At 44.8% G+C, this 17,807-nt stretch overlaps 1 protein-coding gene and 1 long non-coding RNA gene across 9 annotated transcripts in view; one reads left to right on the forward strand and one right to left on the reverse strand.

Moving 5' to 3' along the window:
• SNUPN (snurportin 1) overlaps positions 1-13,654 on the reverse strand; it is a 29,685-nt gene extending 16,031 nt beyond the window's left edge. For 2 of the 8 annotated variants that reach the window (XM_020873651.2, XM_020873645.2), the window contains exons 1-7: positions 13,527-13,654; positions 10,469-10,631; positions 8,770-8,914; positions 5,899-6,057; positions 4,230-4,334; positions 3,904-4,000; positions 1,786-1,883 (exon numbers count right to left, since the gene is read on the reverse strand). In XM_020873651.2, coding sequence (XP_020729310.2) covers positions 1,786-1,883; positions 3,904-4,000; positions 4,230-4,334; positions 5,899-6,057; positions 8,770-8,914; positions 10,469-10,631; positions 13,527-13,569 — 810 coding nt within the window. In that variant the 5' untranslated portion in view covers positions 13,570-13,654. The other 6 variants (XM_020873647.2, XM_070477592.1, XM_020873646.2 and 3 more) reach the window with 6 other exon arrangements.
• Positions 13,608-17,440, forward strand: LOC139038651 (uncharacterized). Its single transcript, XR_011491666.1, has 2 exons — positions 13,608-13,692; positions 15,287-17,440. It is a non-coding gene; the product is annotated as an uncharacterized lncRNA (long non-coding RNA).
• The last annotated feature ends 367 nt before the right edge of the window (positions 17,441-17,807 follow it).

Raw genomic sequence — 17,807 nt, forward strand, 5'->3', positions numbered from 1 at the left:
ATCCCCATTTTACAGGTGATGACTCAGGCTCAGAGAAATTACATCACTCACCCAGGTGCACACAGCATTACCACAGGACCAGGACTCTACAACTCCAAAGCACATTGTGTTAACTTTTGTCTTACTTTACCTGAGAATTAGAAACTACTCTGTAGTTGTAACTTCTCATAAACTACTACTTCTGATACATATCCTTCTGTTGGTATTTAGGGGCTTTTCTTTTTCTTTTCAAATTTTGACCCCCCCCAAAAAAAAACAAAAGAAAACCCCACAGTCTTTTTTCTTTATATTATCAAAATATAGGTGGCTTTGGTTACCAAATTTGTAGATTGTGAATGTATGTTATGAAAAATCCTTCAACAGAATTAAAGAAAAATAGGTTCTGGACTGAATTTGTGAATTCTGAGTTTGGGGCTTGGCTCTGCGTTTGGACAAGGTAGTTAACACCTGCAGCTCTCAGCTTTCGTATCTAAACGATCAGGAGTAAAAACAATAGTACATACTTATCTTTTAGAGTTGTTGTAAGGGATTCAGTGAGATCATGCTCACAAAGTGCTTAGCGATGCAGGTCTTGGCTATTATTTTTTGAATTAGATGCATGTTAAAGTTCTGAACTACCACCATCTGGCACGATTTGGAAACCTAGGCTGGGGTAATGGCTATGGAAAGCAGCAGCCTATGGTGATAACCTGTGATTCGCATGCTTGGGCCTCTGTGAGGATCACTTGGAGGCTTGTTAAAAAATAAGCCCCAACCCCATAGTTTCTGATTCAACAGGTTGAAGAATTTGCATTTTGAACAACTTTCTGAGGCCACACATTGACAACTACAATGATAAACTATTAACAATTGAGAGGGAGCATTAAAAACCCACTACTATAAAACTGGACAGAGCTTGCCAGGTGGCTCAGTGGTAAAAAAAAAGCCACCTGCCAATGCAGGAGATGTGGGTACGATCCCTGAGTTGGGAAGGTCTCCTGGAGTAGGAAATGGCAACCCACTCCAGTGTGCTTGCTTGGAAAATTCCAAAGGAGCCTGGTGGGCTACAGTCCATGGGGTTGCAAAGAGTTGGACATGACCTGGTGACTAAACAACAACAAATAAAATTGGCACAAGGTTGGGGGAGCACGGGAACAGAGATGGACTCTGCGGGGTGACCTGGCCTCTTTCTTGATGACTGCTTGTCACTTGTAAGTATCACCAATCTGAGAAAGATGTTGTGGGAAGGTGAAACTTGAGGGGAGAATATTGGGGGGGAGGAGTGCATTTCCTCACTTGGAAAATCTGCTTCCAGAGCTAGCCCCTCAGGGATTCATGCCCTTACAGTCATACTAAGGAGACTCTGACATTCGGGGTCAGGATGTGGCTGGTAAGGAGTGGAGGTGGCAGAAGTCTATCTGATGGTGCTTAACATTCCACCCTCTCTTCCTGGTGCTGCCTGCACTAGGCAGCATCCCCTCCACCCACAGTCTTCCCTGCCAGCAAGCCTCCCACTCTGGAGAGAGGGGAGGGCTACAGCTTCCACCAAGTTCCAGCCTATCCCTCCACTCTGTTTCTTCTCCCCTCGAGAATGGCAATGCTTCCCTTAGTTCCTCCTACCTCTTTTAAGAAATGAAGCTAATTTAAACACACTCAAAGATGCAAGGAACATTAGATGATGTTCTTGATATTACACATCCTGTAAACATAAAGAAGCTGGTCACGGACTAAACCCACATGCTGAACCACTTTCCTGGGAAGGGAGGAGAAAGCAGGAGAAGACATGAGGAGAGCAGCAGTCCTTACCTGGCAGTCATAAAACGGGTGTCCCCGCCAGCACATCACATCCAGAACGTAGTATGTCTGGTTCACCTCATTGTAAATGCAGTCCAGAATGGTGTAGTCTGCAGGCAGAAAGTCAGTACAGGGTACCCATCAGGGCTCCCTCCACCATAATCGAGGGAGCCCCATCTTCAGGGCTTGGGAACTGCATCCAACAACCCTCAGTGATTACAGCAAGCACCAGCACTAAGGGACAAAGTTCTTCACAGCCTTTTCTGGCTGCCTGGTATAGCCCAAAGGTGGCCTGAGGTGTGACAGTACAAGAGGGGTCAAGGCCGTGCCACATGTGAACTCTGAACCTTCAGATAAGGTTTAAGAGAAGCTCAAGCTTGAAAGCAAGTAATGTCACCTTGCTTATTTAACTTCTATGCAGAGTACATCATGAGAAATGCTGGGCTGGAGGAAGCACAAGCTGGAATCAAGATTGCTGGGAGAAATATCAATAACCTCAGATATGCAGATGACACCACCCTTATGGCAGAAGGTGAAGAAGAACTAAAGAGCCTCTTGATGAAAGTGAAAGAGGAAAGTGAAAAAGTTGGCTTAAAGCTCAACATTCAGAAAACTAAGATCATGGCATCTGGTCCCATTACTTCATGGCAAGTAGATGGGGAAACTGTGGAAACAGTGGTTGACTTTATTTTTCTGGGCTCCAAGATTGCTGCAGATGGTGATCGTAGCCATGAAACTAAAAGACGCTTACTCCTTGGAAGGAAAGTTATAACCAACCTAGACAGCATATTAAAAAGCAGAGACATTACTTTGCCAACAAAGGTCTGTCTAGTCAAGGCTATGGTTTTTCCAGTGGTCATGTATGGATGTGAGAGTTGCACTATGAAGAAAGCTGAGCACCAAAGTATTGATGTTTTTGAACTGTGGTGTTGAAGACTTTTAAGAGTCCCTTGGACTGCAAGGAGATCCAACCAGTCTAACCTAAAGATCAGTCCTGAGTGTTCATTGGAAGGACTGATATTGAAGCTGAAACTCCAATATTTTTGCCACCTGATGCGAAGAGCTGACTCATTTGAAAAGACCGTGATGCTGGGAAAAATTGAGGGCAGGAGGAGAAGGGGATGACAGAGGATGAGATGGTTGGATGGCAACACTGACTCGATGGACATGGGTTTGAGTAGACTCCAGGAGTTGGTGATGGAAGGGAGGCCTGGCGTGCTGCGGTTCATGGGGTCGCAAAGAGTCGGACACGACTGAGCGACTGAACTGAACTGAATCTTCCATTTTAGTTGACGGTTACTTTTGAGTTTCTATCATAGGCACTTCATTCTGTGGGGAGTATTGACTGTAAGTCATCCCTGCCTTTAGGGAAGTTACAATCCAGTTGAGATAAGGTGATTGAAGAGGAAAAAACCAAGAGCTGCACTCTATAGCACAAACTAAGAGAAATGAGAGTTCCAGGAAAAGGGGACTGAACAGCAGGAAATGCTTCACGAACAGATAGGATATGAACAGTCTGGTGGGATTAGAGGACTAAAATAGCAGGGCAGGGGGCAGGGGAGGGACATTTCAGGCCAGAGTAAAAAAAAACAATGCAGGGGTCGGGGCTCAGGACAGAGGACAGCAGGAAGCACCAAAGGAGCTTAGAGACAAGAGAACTGTGTAGGCCCAGCTCTGCCAACTCCTCGCTGAATGACTGCAGGCAAGTTATTTAACCTTTAGTCTCCTCCGCTGGCCCCAGGTAGGAGGGAGAAGCTAAGGTGAGGACAAAGATAAAGGAGATAAGGGCATTTGGCAGGAAGCCCCCGGCAACAGCTTACTGTATGTAACACATGGTCTTCTGAGGGACCTCTCCCCAGAAAACCGCACCTGTAACCTTGTGATGGAAATCCATGGGAAAAGTGCGCTGACTTTAATTCAGGGGTTTAATTCAGCAGGCCTCATAAGTGGCAACTATTCTGCAACTGAGGAGGCCTGACCTTGAAGGAGAGCCCAATGGGCAGGACAGTATCTTTGTGCAGTTCCAAAGGTGTTCTTTCAAAGTGGGTCTTTAAAACAACTAAGCAAGTAACCAAGCACTGTCTCTTACTGATTATAAAACTTAATAAACAGACAACTTTATGTAGGCACCTTTCGCTGTTGTTGAGTTTCGCCTGTTGCCTCCTGGCAGAAGGGAAGAAAACCTGTTGACACAGTAGCCACTCTTGGTGTAGGCACTGGTAGAACCCTGTGGGGAAAGACAGTTACATCAGGCATCAAGGTTTCCTCCTCCTTTTGCTTCCACATTCTGCACGGGTGCCATCAGTCCAAGGATGGCTCTCACCAAATCCCTCCCGCAGCAGTGTTTCAATCCCTGGGCAGGCACAGCTGCCTGACAGATAAGGAACACAGCGTGCAGAGAAGCCCTCAAGTTGCAGGCTGGGCATGCTGGCACGGGCATGGGAGTGGCTACTCACCTGGGAAGCCACGATAAGGGCTCTTTTTCCAACAGGGCACACGACCACAATCCATTCCTGCCCCAAATCTGAAGGGACGTCAATTAACCACTCTGACAGCATTAACTGGGAACACAAAAAATGGTGTTAAAAGTGAACAAGGCTGATGATCCGAGTGGATTTGTGGACAGAACAGGGAAAGGTGAAGATGGGATGAATTGAGAGACAGCACCGACATATAACAAATAGCTGCTGGGAAGTTGCCATTAATATTTAACACAGGGAGCCCAACCTGCTGCTCTGTGATGATCTAAAGGCGTGGAATGGGGGTAGGAGGGAGGCTCAAGAGAGAGGGGAGATATATAATATAATTATGAGGATTCAAGTTGTTGTATGGCAGAAACCAATACAACACTGTAAAGCAATTTTCCACAAATTAAAAAAAAAACAAAATAACAGTCAACAGGGCTGTGCTGCTCCTGTGTTTACAGTGACAAAGAATTTATGTCCTGGGACTTCCCTGGTGGTTCAGTGGCTAAGACTTCTCCTTCCCAATGCAGGAGGTCCAGGTTCAATCCCTTGTTAAGGAAGATCCCACAAGCTGCAACGAAAGATTCTGCCTGCCACAACTAAGAACTCAATGCAGCAAATAAATAAATATTTAAAAGAAAAGAATTATATATATATTATATATACACACACATATGTATATGTATACATATATGTGTGTATATATGCATATGTATATACATATGTGTGTATGTATATGTATATGTATATGTATGGCTTCCCTGGTGGCTCAGATGGTAAAGAATCTGCTGCAAGGCAGGAGACCCAGGTTCAATTCTCGGGTCAGAAAGATCTCCTGGAACAGGAAATGGCAACCTGCTCCAGTATTCTTGCCTGGAGAATTCCACTGACAGAGGAGCCTGGCGGGCTACAGTCCATGGGGTTGCAAAGAGTTTGACACGAGTGAGTGACTAACACTTTCACTTCATGTATATATTATAATGAAAATACATGTAAAAGAATGAGAACAGAAAAAGGTGACAGTGGGACCTCCACCTCACTAGCTCTTAGTAATCAACTCATCTCATGTTCACCCTGAACTTAAACTTCTCACCTTCCTTATCTGTATCCTTATACATTCTTACTACCTCACCTCCTACACTGGAGGATGCGACCCTCTTTCCTTCCTTCCTTTGTCCACCCATCTACCTTTATCACACCATTATATTCTAGGGGTTATACCTCAGAGATGAATAAAATCCTTTACCTTGAGATACTCTAAACTAGATCAAGTCCCAAACTACTGACCCAAACACTACACTAAAAGATGTTAGGAAATCTACCTTAAAAAAAGAAAAAAAAGGCTGTGGTAAAAAGGAATTTGAAAAAGATCTGCTCTTCCCGTCATCACTGGTCCCTCCCATTGATACCAAGACTTTGGCCTATCAGGTAATCCCTCCCACTTAATCTACCGTCTCTCCCAACTCTCCTTCCCTGTAGGCCACAAAATACACAACCGCTAATTCTCAAATCCAAGGCAAAAATGAAACCTTTATACTCTACATTTCTATTAAGCTCTTCCACTTTCTCTAACTATTAATACTTCATATTTCCTGCCACTGCCTTCCCACCCACTCTGACACCCTCAGTCCAGATTTGCTACCCCCCAGATGTGCCTTACCTCCCTGCAGCCAAGCATGTCTATTCCCTCATCTCCCCCTCCTTCCTCCACTCCTGGTGTGATGCTGCCAGTCATATTCTCCTCCTTGACACATGCTCCCTTGGCTCCATGACACACGATTTTTCTGTTTCTCCTCCAAACAGTCCTCCACACACGACCCTAAAACATGTAAATAACCTTCAGGGGGCTGTTTTAGGTCCCCCTTTTCTTTTCTCTTAGATGCTGTCCCCTGTTGGGGTGGATCTCATCTACTTCTGTAGCTTTACTTGTCATTCCAAAGAAGTTGCCTCCTAATTCTCTTCTTTTCCATCTCCAGACTTCTTTCCTTTGCTCCAATTTCATATTTCCAGCTGTCTACTTGGTATCTCTTTCTCTGCTGGTCCTCTCTGTACCTTATATCCAAGCATATCCAAAACAGAATTCACCGCCTTCTGTACCCCAAATACTTCCCATCCCTGAAACACCCACCCTTCCCCTTCTGCATTCTGTGCCCTATTAATAATAATATCATCACCTCCCTCTATGTTAATCAATCTTAAACCCAAGGCATAATCAACAATCCCTTAAACAATAGTAGTTATAAAACATCAAAAGCACAAATGACGAAACAAAAGATAAATTAAGACTACATCAAGCTGTAAAACTTCTGTGCTGCCAAAAACATCATTAAGAAAGTGAAGACAACCCACATAATGGAAAATATTTGCAAATCATGTATCTCATAGAGAACTTGTAAAGAACTCTTACAACTCAATAACAGAAGACAAATAACTCCACTTTTATATGGGCAAAGAATTTGAACAGACATTTCCCCAAAGATACTGGCTAATAAACACATGAAAAGAAGCTCAACATCATTAGTTACCAGGGAAATGCAAATCAAAACTGTGGAACAGCACTTCACACCCACTAGGATGGCTGTACTCTAAACGCTGGACCATACAGGTACTGGCAAATATGTGGAGAAAGGAGCTCTCACACATCATTGGTGGGAATGTAAAATGGTATAGTCACTTTGGAAAATAGTCTGGCAGCTCCTCAAAAGGCTAAACACAGAGTTATCATATGGCCTAGTGACTCCACTCCCAGGTATATATCCAAGAGAAGTGAAAATGGATGTCCTCACAAAAACATGGTAAACAAGTACACATAGCAGCAATATTCATAATAGCCCCAAAGTGGAACAATTCAAATGGCCACCAACTGATGGATGGAAAAACAAATGTGATATATCTGTACAACAGAATATTACTTGAAAAGGAATGAAGTTCTAACACATGCTACAATATACATGAATCCTTTTGCTAAATGGAAAAAGCCAGACACACTTTTATGCCCTCAGTAAACTCACCATCAGCTCTTTTAGCAAACCTAGCTCCCTACCACTGTCTCTCTCTTCCAGGCCTTTCTACACACTGATGTGGGAAGTCATCCCATGAAGTCCCACCTCTGCCCCTGGCTCAAAAATTCTTAGTGCTTCCTCACAGCATAGGCCAGAGTCTAAATTGCTGTACATATTTCTGTTATATACCTCCCCCAACCCTTCACTGCTCCATCTGCACACACCCTCTGTACATCCCTCCTGAACACATCATATATTCCTCTCCCACCTCTGCCTCTTGTTCAGTCTTATTGTGCTGCCTGAAACACCCTGAAATGCTCTGTACCTCTGCCTGTCCTACCCATGATTCAAAGCTGTCTTCTCTTTCATTAACCTTTTCCTGATTTCAAAACCCTGCTTCCTTCCCTGCTGGCAGTTAATATCACTTTCTTACTGGAAAAAACATACTCTACACTTACTCTAGGAGTGCACGGGCTATTTCCAGCCCATGTCTACTTTCTGAGCATAGCCTAGCTTAACAAAGAACAGGGCCTTCAAAAATGTTTGATGGGGACTTGCCCAGTGGTCCAGTGGTTAAGACTCATGCTTCCACTGCACAGGTTTGATTCCTGGTCAGGGAACTAAGATTCCACATCCACAAACGCTTGCTCAACAGAACTCAACTGTACTTTGTCACAGAAGATGTTGTCTGTGCTATATTTGAGGCAGAGAAAGAGGATGGGAGTGTGTGTACCCAGGAACCATATTCTACAAGTAGGAGAGGATGCTGAGGTGACAAGACACTTGGGTCACAGAGAGAAGTATGCAGTAGCAGGGTAGACCCCTGGCCCCATTCAGATACACACCCTACCTCTGCAATAGCTGGGTTGCCTAGAGCACTGGACAGTCTCCAGGCCTGCCTCCCCGATGGCACCACAAGCCACAATGGTTTCTCCTCTGGAATTAGCAGGGCACTAAGTGAAGTTTGCTATAGTGGTCTGTTGTCTCATATAGTGGTCTGTTACAGTGGTCTCAACCTCAGCTGGCTAGCCTGGAGGTGCTGGGCAGTTCCCAGTGTTCAAGGGCAGCTATACTTCCAACCTCCAACCACCTGAATGTAAAGATCCAAGACTGGCATATTAGTCCACCACTTGAGAAAGATTACTAACCTGGGAGGTGGGGTGGGGTACAGTGCTGGGCTGGGCAGGCCTAATCTAAAACATCTATATAATGACTAGTAGAGAAAGAGAAGAATGGAATCAACTAGTATATCAATAGCTCAGGGGTTTCTGGCAACAGGTCAGAAGCCTTTGCCAACAGCATGGGGTGATGATTCTGAAACCCACTATCCAGACTCCATGAGCGACACCCATTAGCACACAGAGCTGTAAGCCATCTCTTCATCTCAGAAATGTTCTGCACATCAGCACTTTCAATGCAGTTCCTATTCTTCCTATCTCTTCCTCTCTGTTCATGGTTAAGTAAAGAGCTCTGATTGCACAGTAAATGGAGCGGGAGCAGCTACACCTAATCTTCTCTGGACCACTCACTTGATTAGCATAGCGTTTTGGTAACTTCTTGCCAGTGTCAACCTCCATTTTCTCATCATCTTTTTCTTCTTCTTCTTCACTCTCCATCCCCGTCCAGTCATCTTCAGCCAGTCTTCTGGCATGGTTCACATAATCCAGCCGCTTTCTGGGGGGGGGGGAGAAAAAAGTCATATATGACAGATGTAATTCAAAGTCTTTAAATTCAGGAGCAATTTGGAAATTGTGGTGGGAGTAAGAGATGATAGAATTTCCTTTGTAAGCCTTAACTAGTGACCACCTCCTCACAGATCCTAAATAGGAAACCCAGTTTAAGCACACTCGGCTTTCTTCAGTTTCCTAGGAACAAGCAAAGTACAATATTTAAAGGAATTTTCAAGTTTTGCCAGTGGCTGATCCCACTCCCTCCCACTCCACCCTAGGCGCCCATCTCCATGCAGGTGAGAGCTGACACTTCTCTGCCTGGCAGACATCAGTCTGAAGGCTCTCAGGGACGGCAAGGAGGAAACACTGGGATGCAGTGAGAAGCCTGAGACAGGGACAGCTTCTGGGGCTTTCTGAGGAACAGCAATGCATCTCTCCTAACTTTCAAAAAAGACCACTTAGAAGAGCTAAGGAAATCTAATAATAATGTATCAACATTTATTCATCAGCTGTAACAAGTATACTATAAGATGTGGGGAATTCCCTGGGAGTCCAGTGGTTAGGACTTGGCATGTTCACCACTGTGGGCCTGGGTTCAATCCCTGGTCAGGGAACTAAGACCCTGCAAGCCACTCAGCATGACCAAAAAAAAAGAGTGAGAGAGAGAAAGGAACTTGATGTCTAGAAGACAGATTTTTCACCATGTACTCTTTTATGTATTGTGAATTTTGAACCATATGAATGTATTATCTATTCCAAACTAATTAACCACAATTAATTAACTGTGGAGGTTATGGAGAAGGAGCGATCTGAGAATGTAATCTGCAAGCAACCCAGAAGCCACAGGGAACCATCTCTACTATACACATCTAGCGATGAAGCAGTGGGCAAAAATGGAGACTGCATCGAAACTGCAGCTGTTGACAGTTTCTCCTAATCCTTAATTCCTTACCCAGAAGAGGCCTGTGTTGCACTGAGAATAAAAGGACAGGCCTCGCCTTCAGAGCAGCCCAGCCTCACACACTCGCTATCCTATAAACTCTCTTTCCCTGTTTGCTCAGCTTGGCACTGAGACTGAAGTGTATGGAAGACATTTCCTCAGATTCCCTGTGGAATTATTTGTCTGGAACTCCCAAGGGCTCCACAGAAACATCTGGGCTGAAGGAAGACAGGAAGCTCACACCAAAGCCAGAAGTCAGAGTGCAGGAGAAGCCACACAGGGAATGTGGGGAATGGAAGTCTGGGCGTGACTTTTCTAAGTCCTTAAACTGCAAAGCTCAGTACTGCTGCCAGGAAAAAAGAAAAGAAAAAGTTAACCAGATAGTTGAGCTTTTGCTTTCAAACTTCAGTCTCTCCCTACTTCCTCACCTTTTCCCAAGCTCTGGATGTCAAGGATGTCTACCTCTGCCGGGATTTATCCCTCTCGACCTTGTGAGCAAGAACAATCTACAAAGGGTCCACTTTGAAGGGGGTTCTGTAGAGACAAGCCAAGAGCCTCCTGTGTGGTTCACAGCTGCCAGCCTACAGAGAGAAGCTAAGGAGTTAAAACATCTCTTACAATTTCTGCAGTTCCAGTAACTGGCGCCGCCGCTCACTCTGCTCCAAGGAACTGTACTTGGACTTGTACTGGGACAGGCGGGGGTGTGGGGCGGCTGTGCTGTTCAGATCTTGAGACACAGAAAAACTACCAGCCAGGGCTTGACTCAGCTCTTCCATCTTCCCTACAAAGGAAAACATAAGAAAATGGTTCATTCATTTTGTATCACCTCCTGGGTATAGGCAGTTATGATGTAACATGATGGCTACATTCCTAAGAAACCTCACTTAATCCAAAATCACAATTATTTCCATCAGGAAAAAAAGGAAATTAAAGGGTGAGTTACATATGAGCAAATACTTTTTTCCCTCACAGATATTTTAATAATGATCATTTTGATAGTTCTGAGTGTATAAACTTCAACATCAATCACTAAGGAAATCTACCTAGTGAATGAATCTAATTTTTGCTCTTTGCCATCATTCACCAGGGATCTTATCACTAATTCCTTCTTACTATCATTGGCATTCAGTGATGTGATCAACTATCGAGTTTTTCCCTGAATAGTTCTAAAAATGCTTTTCGATAACTAATGTAATTGCCTTTTTAAAACAATTTTTTAAAAAGTAATTTCAGATGCAAGTTTGATGGGCTGTTTAGTTTTCTAATAAATGCCAACTCACATCAAGAAAACCAAGCTCCAGGAAAAGTGCTGGTTCTGAAGCCTTAGGAGAAAGACAAGGAGCCAAAAACCCAAACCTGGCAGTTACTTTCTTGGTCTGTAGTTTGTTTTGTATGTTTGTTTGGGGCAGGCAGAAGCAAGGTTTCAAGGCCACATATGGAGGACTCACTTGGAAAAGAACTAGAATATGGAAGGTCACCTCCCAGTTCAGTTAACACCAGCTGCCCTAAGAGTGTAAAGGACTAACTGTGGCACGTTCGGGAGACAGAGAGTAGATGTCACACTAGAGACAGACTACCAAGGGCAACCCTAAAGAATGGGAGTGGAAAGAGACGACTTCACACTTCACTCACCCTTCCCTGAATGAAAGCATGGGGCAGTACATGCTGTTGCTGTTTAGTCGCTCACTCAAATCTGACTCTGTGCAACCCTATGGACTGTATGTAGCTCATCAGGCTCCTCCGTCCATGGGATTTCCCAGGCAAGAATACAGAGTGGGTTGCCACTTCCTGCTCCAGGGGATCTTCCCCACCCAGGGATGAAACCCAAGTCTCCTGCTTGGCAGGTGTATTCTTTATTACTGAGCCACCCAAGAAGCCCTGCACAGGTGCTAACCCAAGGATTAAATGTGTGCCTCAGGGAATTCCCTGGTAGTCCAAAGGTTAGGACTCTGTGTTTTCCCTGCCCAGGGTTCAGTCCCTGGTCTGGGAACTAAGATCCTACAAGCTGCCACGGCCAGGAAAAAAGAAGTGTGCCTCAGACTGTAAGAAAACAGGAATATTTGGGAGAAATTTGACTCACACAGCTGGGCTGGCCCAACCCTTCAAGTTCTAGTATAAACCAGAGGGCATCACTAGTGCTTAACTCCACCCCAGGCCAGGTCCAGTACTCTCAGCATCAAAACCAACAGGTTCATTTCAGACCCTCCACAGTTAAAAATACAACTCTATGGGCCTCTACTTGGCAACGAGTTATTTTCCATTGCACACTTGAACTCAGATTTTATTTCTTAATTTACAGCATTAAGTTGTGTTTTTTTTTTTTTTTTAATGCCTGCTGCAGGGTTTGTGGGATCTTAGTTCCTCAACCAGGGATGGAACCCCACCATGAAAGCACCAAGTCCTAACCACTGGACAGCCAGAGAATTCCCTAGTTTTTTTTTTTTTTTTTCTAATTTGAAAGGAACTTTTGTGTGTGTGTGGTTAAAAACACATGACATAAAAGTTTACCACTTCATCATTAAGTGTACAACCCAGTTGTGTTAATTACATTCACTGTTGTGCAAGCAGTTTCCAGAACTCTCTACTCTTGCAAAATGGAAACTTTATACCCACTAAATATGAATGGAAAAAACCAAAAACTTAAAAAGTTTATCAGTGTGGATTTGAGGCATACTGACACATATATGCTATGCAACTAGGGGTGGCCATTCATGGTTGAGGCTAGGTGGTAAGTACTTAGGATTCTAAATTGTATGCTATTTTCTGGATTTTTCCATACTTTTGTGTAAGTCTGAACACTTCCATAATACAATTTTTTAAATATTCATTATGACTTCGGTTTACCGAAGTAATGACCAAACCAAAAATACATTTATTAGGCTTCATCATGCCTTATCGTGGTGTGGGCTCATGGTCTGCCAAGAAGTATAAAATACTTAAAATTAATGCCTTGTATACGGGGGCGGCTCGCCGCCGGCCCTCCCCCACCCCCCCGCCCCGCCCCCGCCCGGTCCCCTGGCTAGCTCCTGCTCTTTCAACCTATTCTCCGAATGGAGATGACTCAAGGGTTTTGACTTGGTCTCAACACCTGCATTCATCCTCTAACTCTCAATTTCCGACCAGCCCAGGCCTCTCCTCCGAGCTCCAGACTCCGCGTGTTACCCGCCACGGCTCCTTCCTCCTTTCCCTCCCCCTCCGGGGACCCCCGCGTCGAATCCCCCAGCCCAGGATTTGGGCTTCCTCGGCGTCTCCCATTGGGCTTCAGTTCGGGGGCCTCTACCTGCTCCACTCGACAGTAGTCCCCACCACATCCCCGCACTGTTTTTCCCTACGGACCGGGTGCATGACTCGTCCCTCCCCCACAAAAGTTATCCCCGAGGAGTCCTGGCTCGACAGCCGGGAACTTGAAAGTAGAAGCCCGCCCAAAGAGAGGCCCCGGCCTTGCTCGGCCCCTCCAGATGATGCCTCGGGAGGCCGGGAGCGTGGAGCCGGCCTGACGGAGTCACGGCCGGGAGCCTAGGGACAATGCCGGAGCCAGCGAGGCCCAAGCTCGAACTCAGGACTCACCAGGCCGAGGTGACGATTTCACGCGCAGCCTCCACCACCGCCGCGCCGACCAATCAGCTGCCCTGAGAGAGCCGGCCCCGCCCCCTTGACCGCCTCCGGGCCCACCCACCTCGCGCGGGTAGTTTCCGGCTCCTCCAGCCGTTGAGAACCATGGGAGTTACTCCGCGATTCGGTCACAGGTTTGCGGTTACTTCCGCCCTCAACGGCCGTGTATTTTCCAGTCCGCCCGAATTTGGGGTCCTCCTTCTGCTTTTGTGTTGTGACCCGCCTGCAAGGTGACTTGGGTGGGCCGAGGCCTCACTCCTTAGCACCAGCTGCTCCAGGTTTCTTTGGCCAACAACAGGAACTCCGATCTTGTGGCCGGGCATTCAAGTTCCTCCAGCGCCTGTGTCCTGTCGCCTCCCCAGGATGCGCACAGCCCTTAAGGGCCCAGTTGCAGTCCGCTCCCACTCCCGTGCCGGTGCTTACACAGGCAACGCAAGTTGCCCTGAATGGCTGCCTCCTCCCCACCCGCCCCGCGGACCCCTAAGTCTCAGTCAGTCGTCCCCTTCCCATTTCCGCCTTAGAACCCTGGAAACCTTGATTACAGCCCGTTAGTCGGCTGCGAGCTTGGCAATGGTAGGGACCAGGTTTGATTTCTGCCTCCGGCAAACGGCAAGGTACTGGTGAAGGAATGATTGAATTGGTGCTAAGGGTAGAGGGAAGCAGCTGAGGTTTAGAAAGTTAATCAGACTAGACAGCGGCCTTTGTAAACTAGGACCGCAGAGATGCAAAATAGAAATATGAATAGCCATTTATTGAATACTTACGTTGAGGCGGATAACGTGTTTCACATGCATTATCTAATCTTACAATAATACAAGGAAGTACAGACTGAAGCGCAGAGAGGTTAAGTAACTTGGTGGAAGTCACACAGCTTTTGAGCCAAATATTTAAGTTTGCGGCATGGTTGTCTTACAGGGAAGTTGAATTTTACTATACTACAGAAACAGTGTTGGCACATTTTGAGTCCAAGGAATGCCAAGGTGTGGATTTGTTGCATATTTTATGTACACGATTCCATTCATTTGGAGGTCAGATTGATGGAAGGGCAAAGGGGTCCCGGAAGACCAATTTTGTAAAAAAAAAATTTTAGAACTCATATAAGTGAGCTTTAACTTGGCAATGATTAGGCTGTGCACTAGGTTATTTGGTGCGTCAGCAGATAAAGGTGATTTATGAGACTGACTTTGACACCAGGATATTAAGTATTTTGTGTCTTAGAACCACCATTCATTACCCACCACCACGGAGGTCGCAGAAAATAAAAGCCCTATACATTGGAGGAAAATAGACTGACATGGACAAATTCATGCACTGAGGTCCAGTAGAACGGCTCCAGTCCATCATTCACACCAGCTGAATAACTTCCCATGTCACTGAAAAACACAAACTAAATGACACTCAGCCCAGGGGCTCATCTGGGGCCAGTTTACCATAAGAACTATGCTTTACCTGCAACAATGATACCATAACTGTAGCCTCTTGTACTCCACAAGGTTGGCCATATACACCTGTATTTAATGTCTTTAAACCAGTGTACTTTTTAGAAAAGCCTAGTACTTTTATTGTGCCCATCTTTGCATGAAATGTTCCCTTGGTATCTCTAATTTTCTTGAGATCCCTAGTCTTTCCCATTCTATTGTTTTCCTCTATTTCTTTGCATTGGTCACTGAGGAAGGCTTTCTTATCTCTCCTTGCTATTCTTTGGAATTCTGCATTCAAATAGATATATCTTTCCTTTTCTCCTTTGCCTTCAACTTCTTTTTTCAGGTATTTGTAAGGCCTCCTCAGACAACCATTTTGCCTTTTTGCATTTCTTTTCCTTAGGGATGGTCTTGATCATTGCCTCCTATACTATGTCACAAACCTCCGTCCATGGTTCTTCAGGCACTCTTATCTATCAATAAAGGACAGAAATGGTGTGGACCTAACAGAAGCAGAAATATTAAGAAGAGGTGGCAAGAATACATAGAACAACTATACAAAAAAGATCTTCATGACCCAGATAACCACGATGGTGTGATCACTCACCTAGAGCCAGACATCCTGGAATTCAAAGTCAAGTGGGCCTTAGGAAGCATCACTACAAACAAAGCTAGTGGAGGAGATGGAGTTCCAGTTGAGCTATTTCAAATCCTAGAAGATTATGCTGTGAAAGTGCTGCACTCAATATATTTAATAAATATATAATGAATTTGCACTCAGCAAACTTGGAAAACTCAGCAGTGGCCACAGGACTGGAAAAGGTCAGTTTTCATTCCAATCCCAAAGAAAGGCAATGCCAAAGATTGTTCAAACTACTGCACAGTTGCATTCATCTCACATGATAGCAAAGTAATGCTCAAAATTCTCCAAGTCAGGCTTTAAGAGTACATGAACCATGAACGTCCAGATATTCAAGCTTGATTTAGAAAGGCAGAGGAACCAGAGATCAAATTTCTAACATCTGAATCATTGAAAAAGCAAGAAAGTTCCATAAAAATATCTATTTCTGCTTTATTGACTATGCCAAAGACTTTGACTGTGTGGATCACAACAAATTGGAAAATTCTTCAAGAGATGGGAATACCAGACCACCTTACCTGCCTCCTGAGAAGTCTGTATGCAGGTCAGGAAGCAACAGTTAGAACTGGATGTGGAACAACAGATTAGTTCCAAATCGGGAAAGGAGTTATGTCAAGGCTGTATATTGTCACCCTACTTTTAATTTAACTTTTATGCAGAGTACATCACTCGAAATGCTGGGCTGGATGAAGCACAAACTGGAATCAAGATTGCTGGGAGAAATATCAATAACCTCAGAAACCCAGATAACACCACCCTTATGGCAGAAAGTGAAGAGGAACTGAAGAGCCTCTTGATGAAAGTGAAAGAGGAGAGTGAAAAAGTTGGCTTAAAACTCAGCGTTCAGACAATTAAGACCATGGCTTCTGGTCCCATCACTTCATGGCAAATAGATGGGGAAACAATGGAAACAGTGAGAGACTTTATTATTTTGGGCTGCAAAATCACTGCAGATGGTGACTGCAGCCTTGAAATTAAGACGCTTGCTCCTTGGAAGAAAAGCTATGACAAACCTAAACAGCATATTAAAAAGCAGAGACATTACTTTGCCAACAAAGGTCCATCTAAAGCTATGGTTTTTCCAGTAGTCACATATGGATGTGAGATTTGGACTATAAAGAAAGCCAACCTGGAGAAGGAAATGGCAACCCACGCCAGTAGTCTTGCCTGGAAAAGTCCATGGAGAGAGGAGCCTGGCAGTCCATGGGATTACATGACTGAGCATGTGTGCACGAGGGTGGAGGGAGATGGGTTGGTAGCAATAAAGTGGTAGAACTAAAAAAGTTAAAGAAAGCCAAGCGCTGAAAAATTGATACTTTTGAACTGTGGTGTTGGAGAAGACTCTTGAGAGTCCCTTGGACTGCAAGGAGATCCAACCAGTCCATCCTAAAGGAAATCAGTCCTGAATATTCATTGGCAGGACTGATGCTGAAGCCGAAACTCCCATACTTTGGCCACCTGATGCTCTGAACTGACTCTTTGGAAAAGACCCTGATGCTGGGAAAAATTGAAGACGGGAGGAGAAGGGGATGACCGAGGATGAGATGGTTGGATGGCATCACCGACTCAATGGACATGAGTTTGAGTAAGCTCTGGGAGTTGGTGATGGACAGGGAAGCCTGGCTGCAGTCCATAGGATCACAAAGAGTCGGACACAGCTGAGTGACTGAACTGAACTGAGTATGTTTATTTGAAAGAAGAACACCATATCATTACCTTAAATCACTTCCCACTTTAATAGAAAGTACCTGTGAACTCTATAGTGAAAATAGTATAATGTTATAATCTAGATACTGATATATACAAAAAAGTGTAAGGCTGTGGACTTTGTAAAAATCAGATTAGCAAGTGTTGGAGAAGTCATAAGGAGTAACTCAGAATTCTTCTTTTATATAATTAGAAAATTCATAGCAAACATCTACTTTCTCATGCTAAGACTGAATATTATTTAAGGCGTCATTTGGGTATTTCGTTGGCAGTCCAGTAGTTAAGACTCTGGTTCCACCTCTAGTCAGGCAACTAAGATCCTGCATGCTGAGCCACATGGCCAAAAAAAAAAAAAAAAAGGTGGAATTTGTGTACCCCCTAAAATCTGGTAGGGTTTCCCAGGTGGTGCAGCGGTAAAGAATCCACCTGCCAATGTAGGAGAGACCAGAGACTCGGGTTCTATTCCTGTGTTGGGAAGATCCCCTGGAGAAGGAAATGGCAACCTACTTCAGCATTCTTGCCTGGGAAATCTCATGGACAGAGGAACATGGCAGGTTACTGTTCTTGGGGTCACAGA

Source organism: Odocoileus virginianus, chromosome 16, assembly GCF_023699985.2.
Source record: "Odocoileus virginianus isolate 20LAN1187 ecotype Illinois chromosome 16, Ovbor_1.2, whole genome shotgun sequence".
NCBI classification, from domain to species: Eukaryota; Metazoa; Chordata; class Mammalia; order Artiodactyla; family Cervidae; genus Odocoileus; species Odocoileus virginianus.